Source organism: Pelmatolapia mariae, linkage group LG13 (assembly GCF_036321145.2).
Source record: "Pelmatolapia mariae isolate MD_Pm_ZW linkage group LG13, Pm_UMD_F_2, whole genome shotgun sequence".
NCBI lineage: Eukaryota > Metazoa > Chordata > Actinopteri > Cichliformes > Cichlidae > Pelmatolapia > Pelmatolapia mariae.
The window spans coordinates 11,508,525-11,522,881 of record NC_086238.1 but is presented as its reverse complement, the minus strand read 5'-3'; the positions used below and the strand labels follow the sequence as shown (position 1 = coordinate 11,522,881).

General features: G+C 43.2%; 1 protein-coding gene across 4 annotated transcripts in view; it reads left to right on the top strand.

The window, feature by feature from the left end:
- Positions 1 to 14,357, top strand: part of slit1a (slit homolog 1a (Drosophila)) — an 83,810-nt gene that overhangs the window by 8,777 nt on the left and 60,676 nt on the right. For all 4 annotated transcript variants that reach the window (XM_063491088.1, XM_063491086.1, XM_063491087.1 and 1 more), the window contains exons 2-4: positions 2,760 to 2,831; positions 5,063 to 5,134; positions 6,609 to 6,680. In XM_063491088.1, the coding sequence (XP_063347158.1) occupies positions 2,760 to 2,831; positions 5,063 to 5,134; positions 6,609 to 6,680 (216 nt within the window). The remainder of the gene's footprint in view (positions 1 to 2,759; positions 2,832 to 5,062; positions 5,135 to 6,608; positions 6,681 to 14,357) is intronic.

Here is a 14,357-nt window from a genome sequence, read left to right as displayed (position 1 = left end):
TCTCTGACTGGGAGTTTCATTTCACATAATGTGGCTCAATTTGAAACAGGTCAGAAAAAGGCTCAGCAGAGGGACCCCAGCAGCTGGCAGATATAAACGTAATGAGTTTTTCAGCATTGTAGCAGTGTTTCAAGCTCCTTTGAATTTATAGAGATACAGGGCAATGGAGCATAGCTGCCACATGTCCACCCCAGGGAAGGTGCACCAGGAAATACTCTCAGGCATCAATCTGCTTGGGACAGAAGATGAAGACGGATTAGATTGTGATGTCATAAATCCGTTTTCTCCTCAGGAAGTGTGTCAGCATTGGGAATTCTTACAGAATTTCCAGAGGGTGGAATGGATTTGACTGAGACTGGGAAGTGGAAATCTTTTTACTGTAGGAACTCAGTCTGATACCTAATAATTTTCAGCCTCTAAAGTAATACTGCGGTACTGTAATGTGAAATCCCGCACAAAGTCAGTATCAGAAAACATCTGTATATGGAGGGAGTTAATATGCCTTTGCTGCAGTGCCAAAAGCCATTGCTTAGCTCTCTTTGATTGAAATAACAAAGGAAACAGCAATGACTGATACTGTAGCTAATAAACAGCAGACTTTTCCTTGAACTGGCACTAAATCTGACTTTGGCATACTGTGCCATTATTTAGATGTGGAATAAACACAGAGACAAGCAATGCTGAATCCAGAGTCATGGCTTAATCATGTCTGCAGGGCGTATTCTGCAATCTTTTTGTAGATCTGAACAATGTGACCGTTTGTATACCGCTGTTCTTTATGTGTTTTTCTTTCTTTTACTTACCATAGCTACTCCCTCCTTAAACAGAAATGGATGGGAATGCCAGAATTCTTTACATCAACCGGACATCCAAAAATCAGCCACACACACTGCCCAGTACATATATTTTTGAAATTCATGCTTAGGACAATGCAAGAAATATGCAATCTTACAGCTCAGTGTGGCACTGAACTGTCAAGGATTATGTCAATACGGCATCAATAAGTCATCTGTCCTTGAAGAAGATGAGCTAAGGTGGAAAGATTAATGTCGGGACAACTTTAAAAGGCCTGACTGTCATTTGAGCAATTTCAAGGACTTTGTAAAAAATTGCTTGATGTTTTCAAAATGTCAATCATAAAGGTCAGCCTGTGTCATAAACAGTATGAATCCATGGATTTATCCTGACTAAACACTATAGCCTGGTGGTGGCATTTGAGCATTGCCTAAATGTCACTGCTTTGCTGAACAGGTGTGTCCTTTAAGATGGCACTTCCTGCGGGATACTGCAGCATTTGAAGATGTTTCCAGAAAGAGTTAATTTAGTCCAGCCACCCAATATCAAGCAATATAAGAAGATTTTGAAATGTTGTTGTATAACAGCTTACATGCAGATATTTGACAGGCTTCTGTTTATATAACAAAACAAAACATCATTGCTAAACGGGAAAAGCATTTGTTTTCCGTATATTTGTTCTGTCACCCCTCTCTTTAATAACCTCCAAATCTTTGTCTCTTAGTCTTTCTTTTTTAATGTTGTCAGGGTTTCATCAGCGATGACCACCCTGAAGATAAGACACTGGAAATCCAAAAAGGCATGTGTGTGGGTGTATGCGCGTATCCTCGTAAGCACCTGTAATGAGCTCCACATGTGTGTGTATCAGAGCCCAGGCTAACGAAGCCCAGTCCATTATTTATTTTCCTGTGGTCCTGTCGCTTCGCCTATCGATGCACCTGTGTATACACGCACACACATCCACCATCTGTCTATAATGACCGTTCTCGTTCGTACCGCATAGCACTACGGTCCCTCGAGTGGTCATTAGACGAGAGAGCGAGAGAGTTGCTGAGGAAGGGAGAGCCGTGGTTTCGGTGTAGATTTGGAACTAGTTTTTGGTTTTACTTTGGGAAGGAGTGCCTGGGGGTCAGTGCAGGGTGGACACATAAAGCTCAGAAAGTTAATAGAACACACAAAGTGTGTGTTTTGATTACTCTCAGTGCCTTCGAGGCTTATATGATTTGCTTTGCCTGCTTTGTTTTTCCCTCTGTCAGGAGAATACAATCTACTATTGAGGTTTAAAGTAAATCTTACATTTACACAAACACAACGAATCCACCAAACAACCTTGGGTGTCGGAGTCAACTTCATCTGGTTAGGACTTGAAAACAAACCTAAAATTCAAATCACTTCTTCAATTACTTGATTTCCTGTTTATTTGCAGCAATGGCCAGCTCCCAGCAGGGAGCTGCTCCCATTATATCCAAAGCACTTAGCTTTCTGGCCTTGTGGCCCTACCCAAATCCCCTGTGCTGGCTCCTGCTAATCCCCACCGATTGTAGAAGGACATGGCAGACAGAGAGGGAAGGGGTGGGGGGCGGTGTTCGGTTGGAGGAGGCTGGAACAGAAAGACAAACAGGCAGCTCAAATGTGGCTTTAAAGGACGTCTTAATATCTCCCAATAGAGCTGGAACTTAGCTTGAACTTCCTTTTAGCACCTTGAGCCTCCTTGATTCTTTCCAACAATAAAACACTAGCTTTTAAAGAAGTTCTCAACATTTATTATACCAGGATTATGTTTTAGTAAAAACCTAAGTGCACTGTGTGTGTGTGTGTGTGTCACTTTTGTCAGAAGTGTGCAGTTGTTTTAATCCCTCAAGTGGGACAGCCTCTATGCTGCTATGCGCTCATTAAGCTATTACTGAATAGTTTCAGAGGTAAAATGTAATTATTCATTTTTGTTTGCATCCTTCTCTTTGCAGGGAGCTGAATGGGAATAACCTGACACGAATCACTAAGAGTGACTTTGCTGGACTGAAGTACCTCAGAGTTTTGTAAGTACTCACCTTCTGTTTATGGGCAGTAATGAACTGTTTGTACAGTAGGAGTATCTGTGGAGCATGTTGGTGGCTGAGTTTATCTAGCCATGCATATCTGAATTGTATCTACCCTAGCAGTTTGCAGCTATACTGACTTTCTGCTGATATTAGCATAAACCCACTGAAGTGGCAATGCATTCATCAAGAGTCCTACTCCAAAGTACATTAAGCTCCTGAGTGACTGCAACCACTGATGTAATGGACTTCTCTCTCACTGTATTCTGCCTGTTGTAGTTGCACTTTACCGTCCCTTAGACACACACATGCTCACTTGCCCTCTGTTCCCTCACATCAGCATGTAATGTGCACACAAGCGCCAGTCCTAAATGGGCTCTCAACACAGCTAACACATTCAGGTGAAGTCATCAATTCCCTCTCCTGTGAAATTAAACAGCACTTGTGACTTTGGGTAATAAAGTAGTTATAAAAGTTTCTCTGTGTGTATGTGCACACAAACTGGTGAGCACTGCTATAGGTGTTAAAAACGCTGCTAAAGGAGAAGCGCTGTAGACCCGAACATGTTTTAAATGTAACATGATCTCAGCATAATTCCTATTACCCTGCAAACTCTGACTGTTTTCAATCCTCATGGTTACTCGCCCATCCCCCCTGCCCATTTTTTTCCCTCTTGGTCCCACCGTTTCTCGTCCCCTCTTGTCTTCCTAAGCATGCCCCTTTTTCTGCACCACCTCCTACCCTCATGTGGAGGTTAAATGCCTTCGTGTCGACAGCTTGCTTCTAGCAAGTAAGAAGGAAACAAATTGCAGGGCTACCAAAAACAGAACTTCCCTTGCTGTTAAGCTTGTGATCCACTCTCACTGCAACAGTAAGGCACACATACATACACACACAGACGCACACACACACACACACAAGATTTCCTTCCATATACATGAAGTATGATAAACAAAATGCTGGTACATAGAAAGTCTGTGTGTTCAACAAAAAAACAAGTGTCTACATGTGTTGGCTTTGTGGGGCAACAACAGGTTGACCTCTGATCCTGCCCTCAGAAGGAGCAAGAACAGGAGCAGAGGTTTATCTTTACACTGAGCTGCCATCTCTTCTGTCAGTCTAAAATCAACACGGCTGATTTACATCCACCTATCCGAGTGCTTGGCTCTTCAAAATCTGCAGTGTGTCTGTTCTGTGAAATGCATAATGAGTAATAAAGGAACAATCAACAACAAGTAGATAGCAAAAGAGATCAGAGAAATTGAAGGTTATGCACCCGCAGGTTGCCTCAAAAAAAAGAAAAAAAAAGTTTTCTCAATTCAAAAGTACTCATCACAATTTTTCCGCTTCCATCTAAATTCATGAGAAAGAGATCTGAGATGAATTGCACGTTTCTCTCCATGTTTATGGAGTGTGAAAAGTGATTAGCATTTATATTCGATGGGGAGAAAGCCCAGACTGCTGAGTTGCAGTGCGCCATGGCCTCACAGCAGACATGAGAGGTTACCTTCAACACAGAACAGTTGTGTATGTAATGAAGGAGAGCGCTTGTTGCTTCTAAAGCTGCTGGACACTTTTCTCTCCTTCCTGATTTTGTGTTATTGTAACACTTCCAAAACTATCTAAGCCCCTTTTTTGTGTGTTAGCTTTGGCATTGTACTTGAGGAAGGGATGTGTTCCAACTTGTGTGCATGGATTCTGTGTTTGTGTGCATCCATGTTTGCTTGTTTATGTCTAATAGCCTTGATGTGGTGCCTAAAAACTCTGATATGGTACAGCTATGCTGTTTCACAGGCGCACGCACACACACACATCCCACTTTCCCTTGATTCAGTCAGATGTCAGAAACTTGGAGCTCACCTCACACTTTCTGACCCCCTGCCTACTTTTCGTCTCTTCTCCACCCAGCTACTACACTCAGTGGACCACACTAGAGCACCAGACACACACTTTCTGAACCACCTTGGAAACTTTCCTGGCTGCTATCCCTCCTCCTTTTGCCAAGATTCCCAGTGCCCCTCAGTCCACACCACTGCCCTCTGTGTGTGTGTGTATGTGGAAGAGAAGTGTTGAATATACTGCACCCTACTTGAATATATAAATACTGTACATACTGCAAAATCCCTTGCCCCCTAAACCCTAAAGCCAAGCCCATTACACAATTCTAAAGTCAGAGTGACCCCCTACAGACTTTGACGTGACATAACTTCTCGTTCCCTTCTTTTCTGCAGGCAGCTGGTGGAGAATCAGATTACTGTGATTGAGCGTGGGGCCTTTGATGACATGAAGGAGCTGGAAAGACTGTGAGTATGACCAATGGATGTCTTTAGATAGCCTGAACACACTTAAACTTGAAATGAAAATCCCACCCTTATACTCATGTGTTTTCACTCTCTGTATTTGTTGGGGGTAATGAGACTAACAGGAATGATACATAAAATCTTGCGAAATCAAGTGTGTGGCACTATCCTGGCCTTTCATTGTGGTTGGATGGTGCTAAGAGGGTACGGTGTGGGCTGCGAGTATTTTTATTAGCTCTGCCTGACAGGAATGCCCTCAGTGGGATATGTGGGCTTAAAAGGCCTCCCCCACCGCAGACCCTGGCTCATCTGGACAGCACCAGGACTCCTTGACAGCTTGTAAACTCGCCGGGAAAACACACAGACAAACGCAATCAACCACTCCTTAACCCGCTCATTAGTAAATCAATAGTGCTAGCCACATGGAAACCTGCACAGCAGATGACTTTATGGACCACGCCGTAATGCAGACATAGTGGTTAACTTATAAAAGACTTTCCCCTGATCTGAAACCCACATTAACAGTCTATGTTACCAAACTTGAGACCACGCACAGCTTGCCTTTCCTCCTCCTCCTCCATATTCAACTGATCCCAAACATTGGGTAGACATTTCCATGTGCCAGACCAATGTGGAAATTGAGTGGCTCGTTTCTTTAATGTTTAAAAGCCACTAACCCACCAGCAGGTACAGTTCAGTGTGAACGAAGCAGCAGCAGACCATTAATGTCCATTATGCACTAAATCTCCCTCTCAGCTGGCCGAACACTCTTCTCAGTGTATACAGTGTGTGGCACAAGTCCTAACATCTGTCTGAATTTGTCTGAAGGCATGGCAGTGGCCTCACATTTGCAGCGTCTCTGTGCCACAGTCCTTGCATTCGCTCCCATGGGCCTCAAATGGGCCATTCAAAAAGGAGAGAGTTGTGGTTTTCAACAGATTAGCAACAGTCTGTTCTCCATTGACTTAATTGTTGTATTTGCATAAAGCCTGCCAGTCTGAGATGTTAGCTGTTTGACGTGGAGTCTCTTGCCAACCACCACTCCTCTCAGTGTGTCCTTGGGCTTGAATAAGCTCATCCATTCCTCTTAATTTTACTTAGAAACATCTTTTTTCGATAGATCGTCCTGAATAAAATATTTTAGTGTTCCTATAACTGAATGGATATGATTCACTTTTAAAAAAAATTGGAATGTTGCTATTTTGTTGTTCTGGGAAAGTCAACAGAATGCAAAACAAAGTAATTTAACTGCGTAGCGATAATTTACGGCACTGTCTCTGACCAGCAGTTTTAATTCCCCCGAACTTTCAGTTGGATATTTATGTGACATGCAGAGCACACTGAAACACAATAGCCTGTGGCTAAGCCGATTCTACGGCAGCTAGAAGAAATTATTCACAGCCTACACATTCAAGGACACACATGCATAGACACACACACACAATCACTGGTTGATCATACGTTTTCCTTGCTGCAGGCGGCTGAACCGTAATCAACTGCAGCAGCTTCCTGAGTTGCTGTTTCAGAAGAACCCTGGCCTGTCTCGACTGTAAGTACATTTGTTTTTTTATTAATTTACCTCTTCCTCTCTGTCAGCGCACACTATGCAAACCACCAAAGATGACTCAGTTAGGCAAGTCTGGTGAATTCTGGCTTTGGTTTGATTAGGTATAAACACAATTAAAGTACAAATAGATTTCAAATGCACTTGCTGAAATACACATCAGAACTCTTTCTTGTTGACCGTAAGGCAAAATGAACTGGGTGAGAAGATTGGACATCTAAACTAGTTGGCTTCATATCTACGTTAATGGATTTATAAGCAGTAATAACTTGCACATTAATTTGCAATTTGTCTGTGACGCAGTTTTGAAATTCCTAATCCGGAAGAACGGTCCTTTGTGGGACAGCTTCTGCAGCTCACAGCACAGATCCTGCTCTTTTAAATGGCAAAGATAACTTAGCATTCCAAATTAAAGTCACTATGCCGACAATGCTTGCTGCCTCAAGTGTAACAGCTCTTTTGCACATATGGAAAAAATCGTGGTTGTACTTTGGCTCTCTCATCGTGTGGGTTTGTCTGAAAAATAACATAAAAGTGTCTGAATGACAGAATGGCACCAGTTTAAGAGCTGGATGAAGCCAGCAATGTTACGTATCCCGTGTCTGAAAAGGGCTTCAGACTGTCTGCAAGAGGATCCAGGGGTGACAGAGATTTGATCATACTGGAGCTAAGGGACAAATTAGACTGTGAACCTAAGTCCAGGTGAAAGGATGGCTTTGTTATTTAATGAGATTGTTTTATGTCATGCGAGTCCGCCAGCATGCTCCACCTTCATCATATGAATGGTGAAGGTGGAGCACACTTTCGTTTGCTTCTTGTTAAGACCGGTCCCATTCAGTCACACACCCACGCATCCTTCCACTCATGCACCTCATGCAGTGAGACGATCCCACAGTAATGCTTAACTTTTATTCCCATCTACAAAGAGGCTCTATGTTTCTTTTTCTTTCTTTGGTATAATCAGTGTCCCTGTTGCTAACTGATCATTGGAGCCCCTATTATTTGCGTTCAGATTACCTGGAGCATCTGGGAATAATGAAACAGTGGGACATGGAAAAGTCATTTCCCTTCCTTCTATACTCATAGTGATACTACTAACCCATGATCCTGGCCTTAGCCCTCCATCTGTTTATCTTGCGTTTGATGTTTAACACCATCTTGAATCTATCTGTCGCTTCCTTGCAACTATCTCCCCACGTCACCTATCATTATGCCCAAACCAGCCGCTGGGAATTTAAGGCCTCCTCTTTTGGTACAAGGCTGGTTGTCTTGATGTTTGCTCACACTGAGCAGCACTGAGTTGTGTGTCTAGTAGACTAAGAGCAGACCAAGGCCTCTCAAACCAGCGGATGGCCTTGAACCAGTGTGATTGGTCCATCTGGAGCAGCTGGCGTAGCCAGCAGCCAAAGGATTGTGCTAACACATCCAGTCTAACTTCATGGTCATTATTCTAAACCTATCACTGGGTTCTCAGCCATGTTCTGGAGAGTGAGACTTTGTTTAACATTGCTTAATCGATTCGCTATGTGTCTGTGTATACACTCATTTGTTCTTTATCCTTGGTTAGACAAAAGAGAACAGTAATTGACCTTGAGGCTTTTCAGGTGTGGAAGTGCCTGGCATTTTTTAACAGTTAAAACAAATCCAAGGCCAAGGAATCAGCAATAATTCAATCTTTATGGTGCCAGTGCTTGACTGACAGATACTACTTTGTGAAAGACTTGTAGTCCTTGTTAAAGAAAAATTGGGCTAGTAGCGTGGGATTAGGAGCAGCAGTAGAAGACAAAGATATTTTTTTTCCTAAGGTGTTTCTCAACTCCTGAGCGGTGTTCCCGACCACACCATGGGTTCTGGTTGCAGTCGGATGCGGTTGGGTTACAGCCTCGTCTCGCTCCCGCCAGCAGCTTTTAATGGACTTAAAAGGTCCTCATCTCCCAGAGGAAGACTTTCACTGCTATGTCATGTGTGCATTTATGTGTGTTTCTGAGGACGACAGAGAAAGAGAGGGAGAGAGCTCAATAGACAAAGAGAGTCTGTGGTTGCGTATGTATTTGTGTGCGAGTCTTTGCACTTGCTCAAAGAGCTCACTGGGGCTTGTTAGGGTCTGCCTTTATGATCCCAACAAAAGAGGTTAATGTGAAAGCCCGCTGCCCTCAGGTGTAGCACAAACCCAGATGGTTTCTCTTCTCTTGGAAGCAGGATTAATTGCTCCCCTTCTGCTTTTCTATACTTTTACGCTCTTGCTGTCTTTTTTGCTCTACTCTTTTTTTTTATTATTCTCTTTGCTCATTCTAGAGTGAGGGTTTTAAGGAAAGCTTGTATAACAAAGTGGCCATTTGTCTTAGACACCCTGCTGAGAGGACAAACAGAACGAAGGGCAAAAAGGGGGTAGAGGAGCGAGGGATAGCAGATGAGATTGTCGCTCTCATTAAACTTTAGAGGAAAAGCTACCGGGTTAATAAAAGGGTGTTGGTTAAATGAGCAGTGTAGTGTTGTTTTGTGGGAAGTTTTTAAACACTTGATCCCATGGAGTCATTACGTTAACGGGGTAATGAGTTTGCACTACAAAGGGAAGATGAATTAATCCAAGCGCTCTTGCTAGAACACATTTTTAAAGAGCTCTAGTAAAGCCTACCGTAAAAGAAAGAAATATTTAGCATTTAGAAATAACTGGATTTTATCTTGTGCTATAATTCTGCTAAAGCGTCAAAGCTAATAGGTTTAAGGTGTATAATGTGTCTTGGGTCATTTAAAAAACAGAGAACTGCACAGGTGGATTTTCCAGAGCTACGTACTTTCTCTTGTGAGAGCCAAACTCTTTATACAGACCCCCGCTACACTGCCTCCTATCTTTTCCCATGCCTCAGAGATCCTGGAGACACTGATGCATGGGGGAAATAGGAAAGATAATTGGAATTGATTAGAGATGATTAGGGAGAGACGGAGTTAGTTAAAGCTGCCTGTGATGGATGACCCCGACAAGAAGGTATGGGAACAGTGGCTCGGAGGTGAGAGGCGCTGCACAGAACATCACTGAACAATAACAGTGAAAATAGAGTTGCATTCATCACTGTTAACGACCTGTTGCCCCCCTCTCACCACCCTTGACTACTCCTTATCCCACTTCCACTGCGCTTCAGATCTGTAATCTACTCATCCATGTTTGTAATTAGTGTGCTTTCGCAGTGGGAGAGCAGGAGGAAGGAAGGACCGCAGGATGGAGGGAAAAAAGTGGCATAGGTGAGTAGAGTCGGGGGCGTGTAGAGCAATTGGTCTGATAGCTGGCCCCAGGGAATAGCATCTGGTTTAGGCTGACGATGGGTGACTGGGGGAGGAGGAGACAAAGGGGTATTTTGAGGTTTTTGAGCAAGCGTATTTGCTTGGGACAGCAACACAGGTTTGTGTAGAGGGGGTGTCGCGTTCGATAATGACCAACTTTTTGTATTATGTTGTGGGTTAAGGAGATAATCAGGGAAGGTTTTCCCTTGTATAACTCCCCAGGAAAGATGAGGGAGGTGGAGGGATATGGGAAGGGTGTGGTTGTACCTGCACTACAGGGGAGCTGAGGAAACCTTGGCAAAGGTTTGAAAAAGGGGGTGTGTCTCATCCGTCTTTAAGAAGCTTTTTTACATCCTTCAATTTAATGTTAATGCCTGGCAACGGGTACTCTAATATACACAAACACCAAACGCACACACACACACACACACACATTCACTGAGACACACAGGCAAATGTGCACACACAAGAGAAAGAAAACTGAGGGAAAATGTAAATAACACTAATTAGACACAAACACTCAGAGAATAACACTATAATTAGATCTCTGTGTGTGGATGGTATGCATACACAAGGGATTACGTCCTTTCTGTGGCTCTGACTGTAGATAAAAGAGCCGCTTCAGATATGTGTTGATGCAAAGCTGCTTCTTCTGTGTTTGTGTTGGAGAGATGCTGTGTTTTGTGTTTGTTGATTGCTTGATGCTTAGGGAACAGTAGCTCAGAGTGAAAATAAAGAATTATTTAGGGTAGGAAGGTCTTGAATAAAGTGCACTATCATTAAGCCTATAAATCATCTCTCTGTCACAGTTTTCCCACTTGTTTTGACTTTGTTACCATTCAGCACATATACACTATTTTCCCCTTTTCATTTGCTTCAGATTGATTGGCTTGTAAACTTGCTCCAGTGTTCCAAGACTTTTTGTGCCATAAAGCAAGCAAATTAACTCTTTTGACTTTTGACTTTTTGTGTATGACTGCGTGAAAGACTGAGTTGAATGTGTGTGGGGGGGTTTTCTCTCCTCGTGACCGTTTGTGTTTGTATAATACTGTGCTGTGTAGGCGTCTTTGCATGCATGCATGCATGTGTGTGTGCATCTGGCAGGCTGTTAATGCTTCAAGCTGGTCTTGTTGTTTCCTTCTCTTTGTCTCTTCTGATGAATGACCTGCCTCAGTGTGCTAGGACTCTCTCTCTTCCTTAGAGGACTGTTTGGGCTCCTGCTTGGCAGCAGTCCCCATGGCAACTCATCTTCATCAGAAGGTTTCTCTGCCATCAATGGTAGACATCCTGATTTCTTGACTGTGGTTTGTCTGACACTAAGTAAATAATGACAGCACAGACTTCAGTGAAGCTAGCTTCAGACTTCACACTGTGTGTCCATTTCGAAACTTCCGTTCTAGATTTCCATCTAGTACATTGTATACACTATGAAGTTACTTGCACAGTATGTGAATTGTGACAGTATTGTCATTATGGTAGTACGTTTTTATTGAACACACTTAACAAAAATGATTGTAATGTTTGACTGCTATTGTAGCTTTAGCCACACGTTTTATGTGCATCTTGGCCAGCCTCTGACTATGCATGCTATTGAGATCTTCTATGGTGAAAATGACAGTTTCATTTGGACATCCAACTATTTTTTTTTTTATCTGCTGCTATTGGCTGTTTTGCTAGCATTTGCATCTCTCACTCAATTGCCCAAATGGTCTTTGGGTTTTCTGACAGTGTTTCAAAGCTTTTCTTTGGACATTGGTTCCCTTTTCACTTCATTTTCAGTCCAGTACAGGATGTTATGGCTCATTCAAGCATAGAAAACTTATATCAAGAGACAAGCCAGCGATCCACCATGCAAAACCATCTGATTGGCAAGGGCTTCATTTTGAACATGAAAAAAAAAAAGCAATCGCACACCTCAGTATAAATGAATCAGTGTGAGAGCATCTTGACAGAGAATAGAACAAAAGGCAGCCAACCTCCAAAGAAGAGTTTTGAATGTCCTTCAAAAAGCCTGGAGAACTATTCCTGGAGAATACTTAAATAAATTAAAAGAAAGCTTGCCCAGTAGAGTTCAGGCTGTGTTGAACAACCCAGCAAATCTGATGAAGATCCTCATCACTTTCTTTAAAACTGCCAGAAAGAGCATTGACCTTGGCAAAGGAAATGCTCTCCAAGGATCCTTTGAGCATTAATAACAAAAGACACATGTCACACACATTCATGGAAGAACTCACCTCCTCAACAAAAACCATCAGAGGTGTTTATCTATATCTATTTTCCTAATTTGAGTGACACTGGGTGAAATTTTAACTTCAATGCATGGGTGAGGTTTATTTATTTATTTTTTAAACAGTTTGAAATACCTGACTTGGCGACCAAACTGGCCAGGCCTTAACTTTTTGCCCCCGTCCTTCTTCCTGCCCCTGTCCTTGTCAGATGGTAAAAGTGGCTTTTATGGCTTGTCACTGTTTTCTTTACGAGTCGGACCGTGTGTGAGAGAGAAATGCAGACCAAACCATGTGAGGAGAGCGGAAGCCAAAAGGGGGTAATTTAGAAACCACTCTGCCATCTGAAATATTCACAACCACAGCACAAGGGGAATGAGAAAGAATGAAAAAGAGGACAAAAAACAGACAGAAGAAAGACAAAGTTAAAGAACAGAGAGAGAGATGGTCAGAGGTGCAAAGGAGAGCAGCAAAGATGTAGCAAAAGCAGGAGAGAAACAGCGGTGTTTATATTTACTAACGATTTTGTGTCCTTCCTCATGAATAATTGAACAGATGGATTGAGGCTTGTTAAATATTCACACTCAAGCACTGGGACATCAGTGGTCTGTGTGTGTGTGTGTGTGTGTGTGTGTCCACTGTCTGGTACACGCTGTTCTACATACACACTCATACCATCTCTGATGCTCTAAATATTCATACAAGCAAACATGTGCGCGCACACACACACACACACACACACACATATGCACACATGCGCAAGTTCTTCAGTGGTGACCGTCCAGTCACACACATGCACATTCTTATGCGTTTGTGATTGCGTGTGCACGCACATCTTCACACTGGGGACTAGGCTGGTCATTATGAATTGATACGGCATGAATAAGACATCACAGTGTGGTCTAGATCCGTCATGAGTATACACACACGGGGATTTCACTCGCAGAGCTGCAGAAAGAGGCCTCCTCCTCCTCCTCCTCTCTGTGCCGTTGCCGGCAGTTTGCCTCTGTGACGGCTGGCTTCGCCTGGTCCAGATTGGAACTGACGCACAGAGGAGAAAAGGCTACCCTCATGCACACACAAACACACATATATGCACTTACTCCCTGGAATCTTAGAGCAGGGGTTTGAGGAAGTCTGCTGTCCCGTTCCAGGAATAACAACCAATGCAGTGCTGGTTGGGTTGTCCTGCTTGCGGTCATGTTGCTTAGTAGTCATGTGTGTGCAAAATTGGCGCATACAGTCAAGCAGTATGGAGTATGAATGCATCTATCAGAATGAGAAATCCAGCTCATTCATCACAGCAGTAATAGAGTGCAATCTCCCTGCAGAGAGTGTTTCCCTCACTCAGTGCATCTGTCCACCTCGTTACGGTTCATTTCAAGATCTGGGGTTTCGATCAACACTATCAGCTCTGGATCATCATGTGGAAGTGTCGTGTGTGAAGTTCTTAGCAGGAAGACTTGAGTATTTGTGTGTAATCTCTAGTTATGAGCTGTTAGGGTCTGGATGCGAGAGTCTGGTGCTCAGTGTTGGACGTATCCCAAGCAGACCCAAACACCGCCTCTGATCCCATGGGTGGGGAGGGGTGAAGGCGTTTGAAAACCCTTCCTTACATCCTGCAAAGCAGGAAGAAGCATGGAGCTACCCACAGATGTGCATGTTTAGCTTGCGCGCGCACACACACACACTGTGGAAACCCACACGCGTACAGTAAATGATTAGTCCAGCCCCATCCTGTGGCCTCAGGCTCAGTCTCTGATTCTGTGATTTTGAAAAGCAGAAACAAACAAACTGCAGGGCAAATTATGCCTTCACACACATACACACACTCAAATAGAGACACACACAATCACACAAATGCCACTGCACACATACTTTGCCCACCTCCTGCCGATTTGCTGCTGTAGCAACCAATGCTCTGTGGGGCTTGGACTTGGGCTGTTTACCTTTTCTGAGTAAGCGGAAGACACAGAGAAAGAAAGAAGGATTTGGAAGGTGAAATAGTTCAAACAGCGCCTCATATTTTATGATCCAGTTGCTTGGAAAAAGGGTGGTATAATAGATGGAAAGAGATTTTTGGATTTTTAGTTTTGTATGCATATATAATTATAGGCTTTGGACACATCCCTTTATCCTGTGGAAGGAGAGACTTGGT